This window comes from Prionailurus viverrinus, chromosome F1, assembly GCF_022837055.1.
Source record: "Prionailurus viverrinus isolate Anna chromosome F1, UM_Priviv_1.0, whole genome shotgun sequence".
In the NCBI taxonomy this organism is placed as follows: Eukaryota; Metazoa; Chordata; class Mammalia; order Carnivora; family Felidae; genus Prionailurus; species Prionailurus viverrinus.
The window spans coordinates 65,607,537-65,628,094 of record NC_062577.1 but is presented as its reverse complement, the minus strand read 5'-3'; the positions used below and the strand labels follow the sequence as shown (position 1 = coordinate 65,628,094).

The 20,558-nt window shown below is 49.1% G+C and overlaps 1 protein-coding gene across 9 annotated transcripts in view; it reads right to left on the bottom strand.

Moving 5' to 3' along the window:
- Window positions 1–20,558, bottom strand: part of LOC125155108 (GON-4-like protein) — a 75,344-nt gene that overhangs the window by 11,764 nt on the left and 43,022 nt on the right. For 8 of the 9 annotated variants that reach the window (XM_047839918.1, XM_047839921.1, XM_047839923.1 and 5 more), the window contains 9 exons: window positions 18,277–18,378; window positions 12,679–12,719; window positions 12,064–12,167; window positions 9,547–9,745; window positions 8,959–9,045; window positions 7,845–8,016; window positions 6,315–6,459; window positions 4,639–4,789; window positions 213–329 (listed from right to left, as the gene is read on the bottom strand). In XM_047839918.1, the coding sequence (XP_047695874.1) occupies window positions 213–329; window positions 4,639–4,789; window positions 6,315–6,459; window positions 7,845–8,016; window positions 8,959–9,045; window positions 9,547–9,745; window positions 12,064–12,167; window positions 12,679–12,719; window positions 18,277–18,378 (1,118 nt within the window). The remainder of the gene's footprint in view (window positions 1–212; window positions 330–4,638; window positions 4,790–6,314; window positions 6,460–7,844; window positions 8,017–8,958; window positions 9,046–9,546; window positions 9,746–12,063; window positions 12,168–12,678; window positions 12,720–18,276; window positions 18,379–20,558) is intronic. The other variant, XM_047839920.1, reaches the window with a different exon arrangement.

Sequence of the window (20,558 nt, the reverse complement as noted above, 5' to 3'; positions counted from 1 at the left end):
AGCCTCTAGAAATGCATTTGACCCACCACTTATCGAAGGCTGTGGAGCCGCCTGGGGGAAGGACAAGAAGCAGGAGAGGAAGGGTGCATGAGGAGGAGTGCCTGGGCCCCAGTCCTGCAACTCCAGCTCTGAAGGCATAAAGTGGCCCTTGACGTCTCTGGCAGGGTGTGGTGTCCCCCCGCCGCATGCACACTCGGGGAGCAAGGCTGTACCTTTAACCAGAATGGAAGCCGGTGCTCCTCCCTCTCTACAGGCGGCCTCCACTGATGCGGCTGGAGCTCTTCACAGCACTTCACCAGGATGGGCAGCTGTTTGGTCTTCTTATAAAACTGAGCAAGAAGGAATGAAACACGAGTTACATTCTGTCCAGAAACACTGCCCTGTCAGGCTGGGGAGAGGAGTGTGCTCTAACATACACACATACACACACACACACACACACACACACACACAGCACATGTTAAATGCTTCTACACCTCAAATGACACTAATCTCCAATAAAGATTTTACAACACTCTGTGTCATCAGACAGGGACAAGTTTAGGTCACAGAGAAAAGGAAGCAGATGGTCAGAGCGCTCATACTTAAAACCTGCTCCTACCCAGCTGTCATGACAGTGCCTGAGCCCTCATCCGGGACACATGGACACTTCCTATTAAGGAAATAACAGTGCAAGAGACACCAGAAAGGAGGGAAAGAAGAAGAAAAGAGAGACGGAGACGGTTTTAAGAGTAAATTTACAGGGAAAGTGAACTCACGGTGACAGTAAGCATCCATTCAAGCAACATCTGTGCTGCAGGCTGAGGGTACAAATAAGAGAAGACATTCCTGCCCCCCAGGGGCTTACAGACTAGTAGGAGACAGTCAAAGAGGTCAACAATGACATCCTCTGTGAAAGAGTACAAAAATGCACAAAACAATGACAACATCTGACGTTTGAACAATAAGGATATTTCTGGAGCAGATGCAACTACAGATGAATCTTAAAGGCATAGAGTTTGCTGAGCAAAGTGGCGGGGCGGGGTGGGGAACGGGCAGAGCAGACTTCTGGTTCCAAACCTTGAATGCATGTAAGGAACCACAGAGACTGGTCTGGCTGCAACACAGGAACATGGAGAGACTTTCAGAGACAAGTCAGAGGTAAGACACGGCGGGCCTTCTGTGCCACACCAGGCGGTCTGACTCGTGTCCAGAAAGGTTATCTGGAGGTGGCTATGGCAGCAACGTGAGGGACAGGATAAATGGAGCCAGAAACCGCGGGTAGAAACTAGCGTGTTCCTCATGGTGTCACCAAGGCCAGCACTAAGCCAATGAGCAGCAGGGTAGGAAGCAGGTTAAGACAACAGAGGACTTGGTGACAGAGCAGCGGGCAGAAGTGATCACGCTGCAGGGGTCAAGGAGAACTCGCAGCAACGTGGGCTGAGACAACAACCAGAACGAGCAGACCATAGCAGGGGCGAGTGGTGTGGCGGGGGAAGGGGGGGGTCTGCTGGTGGGGGAGGTTGGTGGCAACACCTGGAAGGTGCAAAGGGACACGGTTCAGACCGAGAAGTCAGCAAGGAGACCGAAAGAAGACGTCCTGGCAACAGCTGGTGACGCGACGCAGACACCTGGGAGAAAAGTCCAGACGGAAGACACAGACCCGAGGACCATGAGGAGACAGATCGCGCCAACACGCACAAACGTGGAAGGGCCCACACGCTGCAAGGCCCCTGTGGAACACGGACACTTGAGCAGGGCAGGCAGACTTGGGGAAGCAGCCGCAGTGAGAGCAAGAGGGGGTTGCAGAAGTGAGCAAGCTGCAGGGTCAGCGGGACAGCCACCCAGAGGAGAGCCAGAGAGCAGCCCCCAGATCGCTAACAGGAACACAGCCCCTGGATCGTTAGCAGGGAATGCACTGAGGTTTTGCAGGGAAGACGTCCACACTTGCAGCGGTTACACAGTAAAGGAGAAACTTACTGTTAAAACAGATTAAACACATCCATTTAGCTTTGTTCTTTTTTTTTTTTTTTTTAAATGTTGATTAATTTTTGAGAGAGAGGGACACAGAGCATGAGTGGAGGAGGGGCAGAGAGAGAGGGAGACAGAGAATCTGAAGCAGGCTCTAGGCTCTGAGCTCTGGGCTCTGAGCTGTCAGCACAGAGCCCGACCCAGGGCTGGAACCCACAAGCTGTGAGATCATGACCTGAGCCGAAGTCGGATGCTTAACCGACTGAGCCACCCAGGCACCCCAGCTTTGTTCCTTCTTAAAACCCCATGAAAACAGAAGGGAGCTGTGGTGAGGTGAAAGCCTATATGGAGAGCAGATGGAAGAAAAGGTAAAAGCAACAGTCTTCAAAGCTAATGAGCGGACGGATGAGTAGAGACACAGGGAAAGGAAGAGCCAGATCCCACACGGAAAGAAGTTTTAAGGACCAGCTAGACAGATGTTGGAGAAAAACACAGAGAAGTGGGGGTAAAGCTGGAAGCAGAACCGGGTGACGAAGAGGACAGGTGCCGCCCAAATCCCACCCCATTTGGTGTAGCCAGACGGCGGCCTCCCCCCAGCCCAACAGCAGCGGCTGGACTGAGGCTGCCAGAGACAGGTCCAGCCTCCGTCCTGTCCCGCTTCCCACGCACCCTCTGCCATCCACCATTAAAAACTATTCAACGAACAAAAAAAAGCTATCGGAAATTAAAAATATTAACAGGAAAAGCAAAGAGAAAGAAAAAGTCACAAGAAAAAGAAAAGGCTGAAGTAACATGCCAGAAAGGCCAACAGAAGATCGAGTGTTGGAAAAAGAGAAGACAGCAGGAGACTACCGCGGGGAGGCCGGGCACCTGACACGGACAGGCCAATGGTGGGGGCTGCCCAGTCCTCGCAGAGCTAATGACAGACCCATACTAGGCATTCTAGGCATTCATATTACCATGAAATTCCAAAACAATGGAGAAAAGGGAAAACCCTACATGCTGTAGGGGGACAGGAAGCGCAGGTGTCACACAGGTTCAAGAGGCAAAGTGGCATCAAATCTCTAGAGGCGGAAGTAGCGACTAGGAGAAAATGCAGCAAGGTCCTTCGAAGAGTCAGACGCTTAATCAGCTAAGCCACCCAGGCACCCCAGCCCTTAAACTTTCTAAGAACAATTATTTTCAACTTTGGGGCACCTGGTGGCTCAGTCGGTTAAGCGTCTGGCTCTTGATTTCGACTCAGGTCATGACCTCACGGTTCATGAGATGAAGCCCCGTGTCGGGCACTGCACTGGGTGTGGAGCCTGCTTGGGATTCTCTCCCTCTGCTCTTCCCTGCTCGTGCACTCGCATTCCCTCTCTCAAAATCAAATACATTTAAAAAACATGATTTCCAACCTCAAATTCCAGACTTACTAAAGGTGGCGAGTAGAAAAGGGATATATTTTTCAACGTGTTATTTTAAACAATTACAGACGCATAAAAAGTTGCAAAACTAGAAAGGTCTTACGTAGCTTTCCCCCAGGTTCTCCCAATGGCCAGACCTTATGTCACACGGTGACAACAGTTACACACACAAACCAAATATACAGCACAGCAGCTAAACCAGGCACAGCCTCTGGTCCAATCCGCGAAGCGTGAATACCGTGAATACGGACAGTCTAAACGGAAACACCTGTTTCTCTAGCATTCTCCCCCAGATTGCTACGAGGCTGTGCTCCACTAAAACAGGGTGAATAAAGCAGACGAAACAGATGTGGGTTCGGGGACTAGGAGGATGCACACAGGTAAGAGGCACAAGGAAGCCCCAGGATGATGGGTAGGGGAAGCCCAAGAAGACACTGTACGACAAGGCGAGAGAGCAGCCTGTCCAGAGGGAACAGCCTCAGAGGAGTCAGGGACGGAACATCCACACTGTGAACACACTCAGAGGAGATCTGTAACATGGAGGTAAAGTCCAGTGCTGACCAGCTAGCACACACCCTTGAGAGCGAGCTCTACCCACTCCCCCAAACGCAACCACTACCCCACAAAACACTACATGCCCGCAGGAAAAGCCAAGCAACCAGGCTGGACCACACCGCTCAGCGGCGAGGAGCGTTCACAACGCGCTATCACGTTTTAACGTGAGCCCTGAACACGATCTAGCCAACTGTGGTCTCGTGGGAAAGCCAGACAACAGGAGATGCCACGTGGTGACAAGGGGCTGTGGCACGGGGAGGAGGGGAGGGCTGAGCCTCCGCAGCCCTGGTTGCTCTTGAGTTAAGTGACGCCTCAGGGCAAAACGTCAAGCGGTGGCAACGACCCGCAAGCCACCCGGACACGGAGGCAGACACGCCACCCCTCAAAACGGCAGCAGGAAACGGAGAGATATACCAGTTTTCCTGATCAGCCTCACAGAACTATCCGACTCTTCAAAGCTCTTAGGTACCTTTTACGAAGTATGTACTTTTAACTTTGACAGAAAGAGCCAAGGACAAGGATACGGTGGAATGTCGTTCACCCTTTCAAGAAGGCTGGAGGCCAAGAAGACAGGCGGCTAGAGGGAAGCGTGAGGTCAAGAAATATTTTAAGAGTTGGGATGCTTTTATTTTTAGGAGAAATGCCCTAAGAGGAGGACGAGGGACTTGGAGAGGAGGAAGGGCTGCCCGGGAGCCCCCAGCTGGGGCGGGAGGAGCCAGGCACTCACTTTGATGATGTTGTCGGGCGCGCGGTTCATGTTGAGGTTCTTGATCCGCACGGTCAGCTGGTGCGCGGTCTTGCAGGTGAGGAGGTACTTGCTCATCAGCAGCTTCGGAAACTTGGTCCCTTCAAAGTGCTTTAGCCCTAAAGCCAACAAACTGAGAGAGGGGCAGTGCTGACCAGCGGGGCAGTTCTCCCCAGAGAACTCCGCGGGGTACGACCCACCATTCCCACACCTCATTCTTGCGTGAGTCGACACAGAGTGGCCGGCGTTTCCTGAGAGCTGGTAGGTTCTAAGACCTGCTCAGCTCAAAGGAAGGCAAAGGAAGGAGAATGGGGCTCAGGGAACAAGCATGAGATGAACAACGGGCTCTGAGTGACGTTAAACTCAGCACCAACCGCCTCCCCACACGACCCACTCAACCACGGCACCTGTACACCACAGGCCGCCACGGCAGTGGACGGCACAAATCAAGAGCCGTGGAAGTGTTCATGACCTTCGTCAAATAACCTCACACTTGGCAATTTACCCAAAGGGGTAAACCCAAAATACTTTCAAAAGCTCTATGCACACAGATCCTTGGGGAAGCCTCGCTACAACAGCAAAACAAGAGAGGAGAAAAAATGAAAGTGGCAAATAAAAGGACTATCGTAAGGCCATTAAATATCACTTTAAAAGACAACACACAGAAACAAAAGTAAAGACAATGTGACAGTACAGAAGAACAATTTCAAGGCGTTAGGTAAAAACAAAACAAAATTATACTTAAATTGCCAATAAAGATTATATGGAAAATGCAAAAAGAAAAATCATTGGAGGCACTTGCTGGCTAGGTGGATACAGCATGTGACTCTCGATCTCAGGGCTGTGAGTTCAAGCCCTACAGCAGGAGAATTTACAAAAAAAAAAAAAAAAAACCAATCCACAAAGGAAAGAAAAAAAGAAAAATCATTGTCTTAGGGTGGTTAGAATAACAGATAAAAATTTTTTGCCACTGGGGCGCCTGGGTGGCTCCATCGGTTAAGCGTCCCACTTTAGTTCAAGTCATGATCTCCGGTTCATGAGTTCGAGCCCCGCATCGGGCTCTGTGCTGACAGCTTAGAGCCTGGAGCCTGCTTCGGATTCTGTGTCTCCCTCTCTCTCTCTCCAAAAATAAATAAAACATCAGGGTGCCTGGGTGGCTCAGTCGGTTGAGCTTCCGACTTTGGCTCAGGTCATGATCTCACGGTCCGTGAGTTCGAGCCCCACGTCGGGCTCCATGCTGACAGCTTAGAGCCTGGAGCCTGCTTTGGATTCTGTGTCTCCCTCTCTCTCGGCCCCTCCCCTGCTCACGTTCTGTCTCTCTCTCTCAAAAATAGACACTTTAAAAACATTTTTTTTTAATTTTTTTTCCTTTGAAAAATTTCTTCTACCAGTACTATGAGACTGGTTTTTACAATAACTCAAAAACAAAACACAAGTTAAAAATGTTTCAAAACCGCACATTGTTCCCCAAAAAGAGCAGTCCCCCTGGCACTGCTGCTGTGGACACAGCACAGGAGTGGGCCCAGCGAGACCGCTTTGCTTCTGGCCTTGTGTGTCCATGTCTGATGACACACGCCCTATCTCCCCTGAGCACAAGAGAAACAACTAGTTCTCCTCGGGTCACCCTGTGCATCTGTTCCCCCACAGTAAACTCTTACTTGTCCTCGGCCTTAGTGAAGAAAATCTTATCCTGGGGATTCTTTGCCTTCAGAGAACACACTGGAAGTAGCTCTGGATACATGAACACCTTGCTCGTGGCCAGGATCCAAGCCACTTGCTTTGGCAAACAGGGAAATTCATCTGCTGTGAGAAAACAAAATCCTGTGGTAAATGAAATTCTAGAACAAAAGAGGTCTTCACAAAAGCTTCGGAATGCATTCTCTAGATGCATTTATCTAGAGCCCTCCCTCCCTAGGGAAGCCCGCCCTCCCGCCCTGCCTCGCCCAAGGTTTCAGCCATCGTCCTCGGCCTGACACATGCCTGCCGGGAGTCCCCCGTGAGCTCCTGCCAGCTAGTCCTCTCACCCTTCCCGTGTGGGACCCCTAGCCCCTAAGTAACAGGGACACTCACAACAATGATGACAGAGAACACCCGGCTCACTGTGTGCTCAAAGTCGTTACCCCCTCTCCCCCTTTAGATCCTTGGAATATAAGTGACCTTCAACAATGCTTGCTTTCTTCCAGGGTAAGATGTGAACTTCTTCAATCTCCCTCACAAACCTGGTATTCCAAATTTTATTTGATTTGATTCTTACTTAACTTTCCTTAAGTCCTCCCAGAGTCCTCCTGGGGTTGGGAACAAAAGCCATAGGAGGAGTGAGACACCTCCGTCTCACTCAGTTCTGTCCTGCTGCCTCAGCCTCTCAACTCCAGGCCTGTCTGCCTCTCCAGAGAGAGGAAACACGACTGAATGCGTGGTTCTCCCTCCACAAATGTTTTTATCTCCCCACAGGAGGCATTTATCACCACGGTGTGCAAGTTTTCATTACCAACACAGGGCTAAGAAACTAGTTTGAGACCCCTGTGTGTGACACAGTGTACTTAAACTCAATTATATTCAACTTCACTGCAAACGTCAGGGATTTAAAAAGAAAATCCGAAGACCAACACACCCGGAGCAAACCACAACTAATCTTCTAACCCAGGAAACAAATCAGAAGTAATCATTTCATTCAAGGGAACAGCACACATTTTCTCACAAACTACTCAGCGATGCAAGGTAGAAAGCCAGCCAGCACCATCTTCAGAATTATCGAACGTGGCAAATGTTCAACACGTCTGATTTGTGCCTAATCCCCAAATCAACATTTCATTCAAAATGGAGACACCATTGCAACCATGAAGGAAAATAAAAGTTTCTTTATGAAAAAGAGAGTAAAGCCCTAACCACAAACCAACTTAAGCACTTGACTTTCATCTTTGCCAGACCCCAGGCTGTCCCGACCTCGCGCGTGGTTACTTCCCACCCTCACATCTATCTGGGACACTTCTCGGCACGGAGTGCACACCTCTGTCCCCTGCACCGTCCTGTCCACCTCCCCGGCCCTCACGGAAGCCCAAGCACTGTCACGTCCTTCCAGAACTTAGGCAGTGGGTATAAACGTCCCGTCTGCTAGGACGCCAGGTATGGGATGAGACTCCCACTTGTCAAGGCAAGTAAAGGCAGAAGTGAACAGATCTGTCCCGTACCAGTCTTCTTGACCGTCTTCCGAGGACTCCAGTCGACGCTGACATGTGTGCTGAAGGCTTCCACGAGCTGCACTGCCCCCGGCAGGTTACAGGGCTGGAACAAGGTCTGAAACCTCGGGTTGAACTGATGGCGGAGAGCGACGGAGCTCTGAGCAAAGGTTCCCAGCTCTTTCTGGGAAGACAGGGCACAAAGGAGACCTCAGTCCCAGACGACTAGCACTAGCGGAGCCCCTGTCAGCCTCTGAGGGGAGACCTGCCCTCCAGCTAGAGGGTAAACACAGGTAAAAATCAATCGCTACAATTACTCCGCCCAGAGCACTCTGTGGCTGAGCCCTCGGATATCCGGGGGGGCCGACACTCGTTCCACCGCCCGGCCCGCAGGATGCGCGGTCTGGCTCCCCAGCTAGAACTAAGGTTCTCAAGAGTGAGAACAATTACTTTTTAAAACTTTTTCTTTTCGGGGCGCCTGGGTGGCGCAGTCGGTTAAGCATCCGACTTCAGCCAGGTCACGATCTCGCGGTCCAGGAGTTCGAGCCCCGCGTCGGGCTCTGGGCTGATGGCTCAGAGCCTGGAGCCTGTTTCCGATTCTGTGTCTCCCTCTCTCTCTGCCCCTCCCCCATTCATGCTCTGTCTCTCTCTGTCCCAAAAATAAATAAACATTAAAAAAAAAAAAAATTTTAAACTTTCTTTTGGTTTCTCTGAATAACACCTAGACAATTCAAAATTAAAACCCTTTGCTCTAAATGCTTAAAAATGTCAGAACCGAAATTAATCCTATACACGTAGCTATTGAGCCAGATGAACGGACAATGAATTCAGTAAAAAGAACAGAAGTATGGAAAACCTAAGAAGTCAGGGTAAGTCTAAAGATGAGGAAGAAAGCCCAACAAAAAAGTCACAGAACAGTCCTAAGAAAACCGGATGGCTCTCTGGTCTTTCTGGGGGTCAGAGCCTCATGCTCTCTTGGCAAACGCAGGAAGCCACAGGAGTAGCTGCCAACGTGTGCAGGAGACAAGAATGAACGCAGACGGTGGCGGGTGAGCATCTCTGCGAAGCGACCTCCCAGGCTAACCGACCCCCAAGTCTGTAGAGGGAAGGACACGTGGAGCCTTACGAGAAATATCCTGGTGGTGCTGGCCTCCGAAGTGAGGTTGGGGTTGGAGGAGGCGAGAAGGTGAATCTGCGTCAAGAGCTGCACGTGCTGAGGAGGGAAAGGAAACGACACAGCGACACGTTAGGAGGTTGTCACTCCAGGGACCCGGAAGGCTCTCCCAAGATGTCTGCCACTCGACCACACGCTCTGCTTTCCGAAGAGACGAGGAGATGGCACCTTCGCGTGGTGTGAGTCTCTCAGAGATGTTCCTCCAGCAAAATGACAGAGCCAGAGGAATCTTAGCCTCAGACCAGAGGGACTGAAATTAGGAAGAAGAAAAAACTCCTCCGGGAAGTGAGGCTGTTCAGTTCAGAACGGATTAGGAGAGACGGAAACCTGTGATCCTAATATCAAGGGTGGCCACGTGCACGAGTGCTCTTGCCTGAGCCCTACAGGTACAAACACGGTGCCTTCCGAGGGCCTAAGCGATGAGAAGGCCGCGGCCCTCTGATTCCAAGGCACATCGAGCCACCTGCTCCGGATATTCAGACCACCGCTTCAGTGGCGGGCCGCGGACGATCCGGCGCCGGCCTCGCCGAGGGGTCTTACCTGCTGCATCTGCTGCTGAAGCCGCCGCCTCTGCGCCGGGTCTAGAGTCAGCGTCTGGTGGACCTTCTCGTTCTGGGGCTTCGCCCTCTCGACCTCCTGCTGCTGTCTGCCCGAAGACTTCTTCACCTTCAGCTGTTCAAGCTGCTCCTTCACCGTGCGGTGCTGCTCATTTAGCAAGTTGGCCAGTGGTTCCTCAAACCTATCCCCGACAGGGAGGTGACCGCACGTGAACATTCCCTAGGTCCCCAGCACGTCCAAGTCCCCCCGACGACGGCGGGCTAAGAGTCTGCGTAACTTCCACCTTCCGCCGACTCCCACATCCCACTTCAGCCAACAAACTCCCAGTCTATCCAAGTCTGTTAGCATAAGCTGTTAGCAAAAATTCAAATAAGATGGTCCCGAACTGCACTGCCCCCTCATTCTTCCACGATTAGTCCTCTACATAATACACAAATGAAGGAGAAGTTAGACAAAAATCTAGGAACAGAGACATGTCTGGATAACAAAGGAGTCCGGGAGCCAGCGGGAGGAGCCCCTCATCCTTGGGGCCTCCTGACATCCACAATTAACCTGGGACGTGTCCCTAACGGTGACACGGAATCTTCTCCAAACCCAGCATCTGTTCCCTCACTCACACAGGACCACACCCCACGTTCGGCTTCTGCCCTCCTGCCACTCCCATCCATCTAGGCTGCCCTGCCTTCCTTTCTGACCAAGACCTAGTGTGAAGGGATCCACTAAACCACAGGACAGCTGGGAAACACAGTGAGAAGCTGGTTCAAGTATCGCCCTGCCTGCCCGTGAGCACCTCCCCTTCTAGCCCAAATCCCTCCCCTCGGTGTGGGACCGGCCCCCGCCTCCTGAGAGCGGCCATCCAGGGCTGAAGCACCCACATGCCTAGCTCCCAGGCCAGTTCTGAGGCAGAGCCCCCGCACTGCAGGATTAAGGCAGGACCGGGGTTCTGTGCAGTCCGGACACAACCAGCTCCAGCAAGTATGAAATCTCTACGTGGCAACAAGAGTAACAACAGCTACATGGTAACTTTTCTGTAGCCTCTGGAGATAAACACTATGTTTCCTTTCACAGTTTTTAGCAGGCACAGGCTAAAAACCTAAAGTCATGGCACAGGCCTGGGTACAATGTTTCCTGAGATCTGAAAACTCCATTGTCTGTGCTCCTGGCAGAACAACAGAGGAGCAGACGCACGAGAAACGTGGATGACGTGGATGAAGCACAAACAGCCCGCAGCTGGTTTTACAAAGTATTGCTCAGGTGGCTGACAAGGGGGACACCGATGGCTCACTTTCCCTGCGACCAAAGCATGTTCACAAATCAACTGCATTATGAACTCAGAAAGTGGGTCAAAGAAAGACTCTTAGAAATGTCAAAAATGTTTCCCCCCAAAAAAGTAAACAGGTGAAATGATAAAGTGTTCCCTAACTCGATGGGGGGGGGGGGGGGGGGGGAGGATCTTTCACAATGTAAACTTTTATCCTATCACCATGTAGCACACTTTCAGTATCTTACAATTTTGTCAATTATACCTGAATAAGAGGGCGCCCGGGGGGCTCATCAGCGGGTTGAGCGTCCAACTTTGGCTCAGGCCATGATCTCATGGTTCATGAGTTCAAGCCCCACATCGGGCTCTCTGATGACAGCATGAGCCCACTTCCGACCCTCTGTCTCCCCTCTCTGTGTCCATCCCCCACTCACACTCTCTCAAAAATAAACAGTAAAGAAAATTATACCTCAATAAAGGTTAAAAACAAAAAAGGGAGGGGGAGGCTATCCCGAGATTGTGTTGTAATTATATTATGGTATTTATTATAATGGCGTGTATTTCGGGCTTTTATGGAACGGTCAGCAGACCTTGTTTCCTGTACTAAATTGCCCGTTCCCTGAAGGCCTAGCTTTCCGATGGCTCCCAAGCTCTCCGATCAGGTCACGCTGCTAAGCTCACACACAGCACCACCCAGGCACAGAGCACACCCTGACCACCAGCCAGTCACCTGACCACATGTGCTGCTACGCAGAAAGAATGGACAACACACTACACCCAGATGGACCGTGCAGACCCGTCACACGTGGGGGTGGAGGGGCAGTGCGACTCCAAGCCCCGGGCGTGACTGCAGCTGGTTCGCGGGCTGCTCGCCTACTGCCGCAGCCACAGACTGTCACTAACACTGACACAACGTCAACGGCCAATGAGGAGAACAAAAGGGACACAAGGCTAGTATGACCGGGGGTGGTTTCTGTGGCTGGCCACCGAGTCCTCGCACCGCTCCAGCACCACTCACCTGGAGAGGCTGCTATGGACGCCAGCTACTGTTTTCTCTCCCTTCCCAAACAGACGCAGCCTGGTCTGTGGCTGTGCTGCCCCATAGCAAGGAGACTGATTCACGGGAGACCCTCCTTCCATCAGTGACAGCGGGGAGTTAGCAACGGGAAACCGGGAACCCGAGCGTCTGAAAACACGCTTTTCTCCCCTCTGCGCCTCAACGTCTCTGGCTAGCCTACCGCAGGGCTTGAGGGGTGTTGAAGCTAGGCCGGGGCTCAGCCACGCGCTCCTCCTCCTCTGGGCCGTCATCCTCCACGTTGGACAGTCCCATCTCGTCCTGGAACTGTGGGCAGAGGGGAAGGGCATGTGCGTGTCACCCAGCGGCGGGAGGGGAGGGAGGACTGCAGGCAGGAGCTTCCTCACACGTCCTCACTTCAGAGCGCCCACGATCGTGCACACGGCTGACCGTTAGGTCAGGAACAAAGTGTCTCAATCGACCACTTGCAGTGGTGAAGACAGAGCAATATCTTTTAAGAGACAGGTTTATGAGAAAGGCTAACTATCTGTGCCCAGAATATCCCAAAACTAATCTGCAATCTTTAAGGATGATGAATGACAGTTGGGGAGGCCACCCAAAGTCTGCCGGGGGGACTTTACTAGGAAGAACCCATATATGGGTACTCAAAGTTTACTAGTTAGCGAAACTCTCCTCCCACCATACTCTCTCCCGAGGGCCCTGCACTGGCTTGGTCAAACCACCCTCCCGGACGGAGAGCCCCGGGACCAAAGGACAGAGCTCGCTGGTGAGTCCACATCCACCACCCCGAGTCCCCACTCAAGGACCATTTACTCACAGTTTCAAACAGCTCTTCCATGAGTTCATTCACTTCCTTCTCTGGAAAAAAAAGCCACACAGAGTTGTTGGCTCAAGTTAGTTTTGTTTTCCAATTAGAGGGAATTCCAAGAAGACAGTATGTCTTGTTTTCAGCAAGACATTTGATAAAATCGTCATGGCTATCATTCATTCATTCATTCATTCATTCAAAAACGCGTCCTGAATACCAGCTATGCTCAGTCCCTGTTCCAGATGCTTGGGGACACATGACAGAACGAACAGACCCTTCGGAAAGTTCTGCTGGGAAGACGTACAGGAACATAAGCCAGATGACCTTCCCGTAACGTAAATCCAGTCCTGTCCTGGACTACTGAGTGCAGTCAAGACAGAACCTAAACCATCAAGCAACTGCATCAATGACCCAGAAGACCCAAAAAACACACTTATCACATCTGTAAATCATATAAAGCTGGAAGGGACTGCTAGACCAACTGATGACAGACTTAAAACCCCACGTGTTGTCAAATTAATTGGGTGAAACTTAACAACTTTAAAGTCTTACATTTAGGATTCTTCGAAATCAGGGTGTTTTTTAATTTTTTTAAAATGTTTATTTATTTTTAAGAGACAGAGACAGAGCGCAAGCAGGGGAGGGGCAGAGAGAGAGGGAGACACAGAACCCAAAGCAGGCTCCAGACTCTGTGCTGAGAGCACAGAGCCAGATGCGGGCCTCAAACTCACCGACCGCAAGATCATGACCCGAGCCAAAGTCGGACGCTCAACCGACTGAGCCACCTAGGCACCCCAAAAATCAGTTTCTTAAATGGATGAAAAGGTGAAATGGCTCAAAACAATCTGAAAAAGATGTGAATACTTTGGCTGACCTCAAGTTTAATATGACACAGCCACTCCAAAACCATGCGACTATCCAAGAAGGCAAGCCTGTCACTGAATGAGTGCAGAGTCACAGGCCAGGTCCAGGGGACTGAGGCAGGTCTGTGACCATCTCTGTAAGAGCCCCTCGGAGATGGCAGAAAGAGCCATGCAAATCCATGAGAAGGACAATGAAATCCACTTTGACAAAAGGTCTGATAATTCCCTCTAGAACTAAGCACACATCTACCCTATGACCAGGGATTCATCTCCTGGAGAGCTGCCCCAAGACAAAGGAATCATCTGTCTTGAAACAAGAAAGTTCAGAGCACTTCATTCAACATAGCAAAAACTCAGAAAAACCCAAGTGTCCGTTAACACCTGGGAACAGATAAAAAAACAGATGACCAAAGAGGTGTATTTATACAACAGAATCCTGCACAGCGATGGAAGGAAAAAAGCAGGGATACTTGCAAACAGATGAATCTCAAAAACCGCGTGCTGAGTGAAAGAAAGAAGCTCTACACAACAGAGCATATACATGAACTTCTGAAACAGGCAAATCTAACCTGTTACTGAAAAAAATCAGAACAGCAGGTGCTTCGGGGAGGCTGGGTTGGAAGGGGCATGACGGAGCCTCCTGGGGTGACAGTTCCATATTCTCACAGGGGATTATTACACACGTGGAAGCATGTCAAGACTCACTGAACGCTACACTAAAATTTTGTGTAATACATTGTGTATAAATTTACCTAAAAAGAGAAGTTGTAGAGGGGCGCCTGGGCGGTTCAGTTGGTTAAGCGTCCGACTCTTGATTTCGGCTCAGGTCATGATCCCACAGTCGTGAGAACAAGAACCGCGGTCAGGCTCTGTGCTGACAGTGCACAGCCTATTTGGGATTCTCTCTCTCTCTCTCTCCCTCTCTCGCTCTCTCAAAATAAATAAATAAACTTAAAAAAAACTGTAGATAAATACTGAACTCTAATTAATGATACGCATGCTGAAATGTTTAGAGTGAAGAATGCTGGTGTCTCCAGCCCACTTTGAAATCAGCATGAGAATAACCCACATGGATTGACAGATGGAAAGAGAGCCTGATGCAGCTGCTTAGGATAAAACAGATAGATTAAAAGTGAATTACAGAACCTAGGTGGTGGGTATATGGATGTTCAATGTACAATTCTTTCAACTTTTCTACGTAGTTTTTAGAAGTTCCATAAGAAAATGCAATGGGAGAGAAGTTTATAAGAAATAAAGGCCATGGGGCACGTGGGTGGCTCAGCTGGTTGAGCGTCCGACTTCAGCTCAGGTCATGATCTCACGGTCCATGAGTTTGAGCCCCGTGTTGGGCCCTGTGCTTGACAGCTCGGAACCTGGAGCCTGCTTCGGATTCGGTGTCTCCCTCTCTCTCTGCCCTGCCCCCGCTCACGCTCTGTCTCTCTCTCTCAAAAATAAATAAACATTAAAAAAAAAATTTTTTTTTTAAAGAAATAAAGGCCAGAACGCAGAGGAAGCTGACTAGGGCAACTACGTTTGGAGAACTGAAGAAACAGTACGTTTGACACAGCAAAGAAAAAACGTCGGGAAAGGAACATCTCTTACTATGCACACTTGGGACAAACAGAAGTACAAGGGCACACCCAGGTTCCGGAGGGAAAATGTTAGGAGGCGCTCAGCGCTCAGCACTGGGATGCGCCACCCTCACCACTGAGAAGCTCCCTGACACTGGGGTCACCCACAGATGAAAAGGCCACATCACAGGAGCTACAAACACACCCTCAAGTGGGAGGAAAATACGTGACCACGTGAAGCTTTCCAAACTCTGTGATTCTACACTTAGTTTTTAAATGTTTGTCATCCGTGTAAGGACACGTCCTCTTATACGGATCATAATATGATAAGGTCACACATCAGAGGATACAGGGTAGGAATAAAACCGGAATTCTACCTCAGTTTTCACTTAGGATCACAACCCTACAACAAGAGAGGACGGCCCTTCATCTAGGCATCCCAGAGATGTTCACTATTTGGCTGGCAAAACCCACGACTGCAAACAGGAGACACTCCCAAAGAAGCTACAGGCCTGGGGATAAGATGGTTAGGACCTGGGCAACCATGAGGTGGTCACTAAGGACACATAAAGTCGGGGGAATCGCAAAGCAAGAACAGTCCTAACTGGGAAGGTCTTCCTGAGAAATGGTCTGTAAATGGAAGAAAGTGACAGATGAAAAGGGAAGACAAGCATGCGCCCGGCCGGGAGCCACGCTGGAAGGAGATCTTCCCAGCACCCGGCAGACATGTCTCATCACCAGATACGTGGGCCAGTGGTTCCTGGAACAACTCATCCCTTGGTTTCTGACACTAGACATTCTTGGTTTTTCTCATAGTTTCCTCGACTCCCCTCCAGCTTTCTCAAAGCCTAAGTCCTCAAGCCTTTTCAGTCTACACTTTGAATCCTTTCGATGCTTCCTCTAACTTTGTCCTAACATACCAAATAAGGGAAGATCTTCCTAAAAGAAATGGCATTCCACATTTTAAAAATTTTTTTTATGTTTTAAGCAGGCTTCACGCCCAGCACCGAGCCCAACATAGGACTTGAACTCACAAACCTGAGATCAAGACCTGAGCTGAGATCAAGAATAGAAAGCTTGGGGGCCCTGAGTGGCTCAGTTGGTGGAGCACCTGACTCTCCATTTTGGCTCAGGTCATAATCCCAGGGTCATGGGATTGAGCCCTGCATCAGGTTCCTCGCTGAGCAAGGGGCCTGCTTGGGATCCTCTCCCTCCCCCTCTCTCTCTCTGCCTCTCCCCCACTCGTGCTCTATCTCTCTTTCTCTAAGTAAATAAGTAAATAAAAGTCAATACTTCCTGAAATATATGTTTTCTATCATCGCTAACATAGCCAACGAAATAATTTTTAAATAAACGTCTCCAGCCAAGTCATTTAACTGTTCTTCGTGCCTCTAATCTTTCTCTCTTTACCCACCTAATTAATACATTAAGTTGGTGTTAAATCAAAGTAGTATTTTTCAGGGGCGCCTGGGTGGCGCAGTCGGTTGAGCGTCCGACTTCAGCCAGGTCACGATCTCGCGGTCTGTGAGTTCGAGCCCCGCGTCGGGCTCTGGGCTGATGGCTCAGAGCCTGGAGCCTGTTTCCGATTCTGTGTCTCCCTCTCTCTCTGCCCCTCCCCCGTTCATGCTCTGTCTCTCTCTGTCCCAAAAATAAATAAACGTTGAAAAAAAAAAATTTAAAAAAAAAAAAAAAAAGTAGTATTTTTCAGAGCGCCTGGGTGTCTCAGTCAGTTAAGCATCCAACTTCAGCTCAGGTCATGATCTTGCAGTTTGTGAGTTCGAGCCCTGCGTCAGGCTCTGTGCTGACAGCTCGGAGCCTGGAGCCTGCTTCGGATTCCGTGTCTGCCTCTCCCTCTGCCCCTCCCCTGCTCACGCTCTAACTCTCTCTGTCTTTCAATAATAAATAAACATTAAAAAAAAAAAAAGTACTTTTCTTTTTTTGTTTTTATTTTTGGTTGTTTTTTTTTTTTAATTTTTTTTTTTCAACGTTTATTTTTGAGACAGAGACAGAGCATGAACAGGGGAGGGGCAGAGAGAGAGGGAGACACAAAATCTGAAACAGGCTCCAGGCTCTGAGCTGTCAGCACAGAGCCCGACGCGGAGCGCGAACCCACGAACTGTGAGATCATGACCTGAGCCGAAGTCAGACGTCCAACTGACTGAGCCACCCAGGTGCCCCTCTTTTTTTGTTTTTAAAGGACAGAGAGTGAGCGAGCAGGGGAGAGGGGCAGAGAGAATCTTAAGCAGGCTCCACACTCAGTGCAGAGCCCGATGGGGGGCTTGATCTCACAACACTGACATTATGACCTGACCCGAAATCAAGAGTCAGATACTCACTGAACCACCCAGGCGCTCCCAAAGTAGTATTTCTAAAATCCCAATCAGTTCCTATTAGTTTCTTGCCTAAAACTCTGAGCTCTCCTTTTGAACAGATTAAAACGCAAATTCAAGGTTCTCCAGGATCTGAACACTGCTCACCTTCCACACCAAACTCCTTACTAGTTTCCAAATGCAGTTCTGTTGCTTCACAATCCTGTGGTTTGTGAACACTCTTCTGCCTATTTGCAACATCCATCGGTCCCCATTCACCCCAAATCTTTTTTATAAGATTTTATTTTTAAGCAATCTCTACACCCCATGCGGGGCTTGAACTTACAACCCTAAGATCAAGAGTCACATGCTAGGCACCTCCCACCCAAAATTTCTTACTCTTCCTTCAAAACTGAGATGAAACTTCTCATCATGTGGGTTCTTCCCCAGCCCAGCCACCCTACTGCACACCGTCCACTAGGAGATTATACCCTCTCTAGGCCACTAGTAACCTTATATACAACCTATTGTAGCACTTGTCATTTTGTATTGTAACTTTTTCTGTTTGCATCCACTATTGAGCTGATGTCTTACAGGGCAGAGGCCATTCCTTATTCACTGTGGCATCCTAGGAACGCTCTCTGCCAGATGTTGGCCGCAGTGCGTGACTATGAGATGCACAAACGAATGACTCATAGGCTTCCAGATATATATATGTTTAAAGAGTTACAGAATTAAATGGGAAGAGTAAGCTCAAATGTCTTAACTCAGATGGGTTGTAAACATCACCCTCAAAAATCTACAAAGTAAACAAAAGCAGATGGGGAACAGCCCGAAGCCGGTTCATAGTAAACGCAGACTCACTGGTGATTCTCACTGCCCGGTCAGTGCGGAAATCCTCTGTATCTGGTTCATCAAGATCTTCCAAGAAGTTATATTCTGGATCGTCATCATCATCGGCCTCATCTAGGAAAAAAAATTATTGCAAATGCTTAGTTTCCACTCCGAACTCCCATCTCTAGTGAAAATTTAAGATTTTCATCATTGCCAGAATCTATTCCAATAAAGCACATTTATTCTTAAGTTTTTAAATAACTTCTTTTTCTCCCCCAATGAACTGCATAGCTCATTTCCCACAGCTGACACATCTCACCTACTCTCTCCAAAAAGCCAAGTTCTTTCCTTCCTTTGAAAAAGACTTCAATCTGCCAAAACTGTAGCAAAAGCCAGAAAGCTAAACATGTAATTTATCTCAGCAACCATACTTTGAGTAGTGCCACTCAAAATAACACTTTTGTAAAACTACTTACACAAAAGCATGGATGGGGCACCTGTGGGGCTCAGTCCATTAAGCGTCTGACTTCGGCTCAGGTCATAATCTCACGGTTCGAGAGTTCGAGCCCCGTGTCGGGCTCCATGCTGACAGTATGGAGCCTGCTTAGGATTCTCTCTCTCCCCCCCTCCCTCACTTGTACGCTCTCTCAAAAATAAAGAAATAAACTTTAAAAACATCATAACAGGGGTGCCTGGGTGGCTCAGTCACTTAAGCATCTGACTTTGGCTCAGGTCATGATCTCGAAGTTCGTGGGTTTGAACCCTGTGTCGGGCTCTGTGCTGACAGCTGGGAGCTTAGAGCCTGCTTCAGATTCTGTGTCTCCCTCTCTCTCTGCCCCTCCCCTGATTAAAGCTCTCTCTCTCCAAAAACAAAAAAGCACAGATAGTGATAAAAACATGACTTTGATGCCCAGTGATTAAGGAGTGACTACAGTTACGATGCCTTAGTATAAAATAGTGTACATGTACAAAATGTAAACATGTAACCACCTCATGAATGTTCACATATGACAAAATATAACACACATGTAATAATCCTTAGTATGAAAAAGTATGCCCCTACAATAAGACTCCAAATAACTAAAAATAGGGGCACCTGGGTGGCTCAGTTGGTTGAGCATCCGACTTTGGCTCAGGTCATGATCTCACAGTTCGTGAGTTTGAGCCTCACGTCGGGCTCTGCACTGACAGCTCGGAACCTGGAGCCTGCTTCAAATTCTGTGTGTCTCCCTCTCTCTCTGCTCCTCCCCCACTTGCACCCTGTCTCTCTCTCAAAAAATAAAATAAACAGTAAAAATTAAAAAAAAATTGTGGGGGGCACCTGGGTGGCCAGTTAAGTGTCCGACTTCGGCTCAGGTCATGATCTCGCGGTTTATGAGTTCGAGCCCCACGTCGGGCTCTGTGCTGGCAGCTCGGAGCCTGAAGCCTGCTTCCAATTCTGTCTTTCCCTGTCTCTCTGCCCCTCTCCCTCTCGAGCTCTGTCTCTCTCTCAAAAATAACTAAACATTAAAAAATAATAAATTTTAAAAATAAATTAATTAAATAAATGGACAAGAGAAGAAAAAGAACTAAAAATATACAAAAATAGTACACATTTTGTGATGTGAGGGCATAGGAGGAATCCTGGTGTTTCTCTCCAACATAACTTTCTCCAATGCTGATGCCACGATCGCTAAATAAAACCTGTGAAGAGTCACTGGATTACAGAATCGTCACACGAAGGTGGTATTTTTTCCAGGACGTTAGATAAGAGCCGTCTGGCAGAACATTCGGCGACAGAGGAAACGTCCTAGTGCGCACAGCGCGGTAACGGCAGCTCCCGGCAACAGGCGGCACCCGAGAACTTGAAACGTGGATGGTGCCACCAAGGAACTGAATTAAAAAGACGGAAAACAAACAAAGTCTGCCAAAGGGGAATAACTGAATCCCTGCCCCCCCCACCCCCCACGCAGGCAGAGCCGAGTGCGCGTGTGCAGTGGGAAACGTCTGAACTGAAGGCCTCCGTGAAGGAAGCAAGTTTCAGATGCAGAACTCGGATTCCTTCCACCAGGAAGCAGTCAAGGGGAGGGCATGCCAGTCCTCACACACACAACATGAGTGAAGAACAGAACTCTTCTTTTCCACTTTGTCCCCCTCCATCCCTCCATAAGTCACTTTTTGTAAAAAATGAGTGCCTTCCATTAAAAACAAAAAAATATACACGTTTTTGATTCCTTATCATGGGAAAATCTGTTCTGATCAACCATAATCTAAGCTGATATTTTTTACTCCACATTTATAGTCAGGTTATATTAATTTCCTTCGTCCATGAC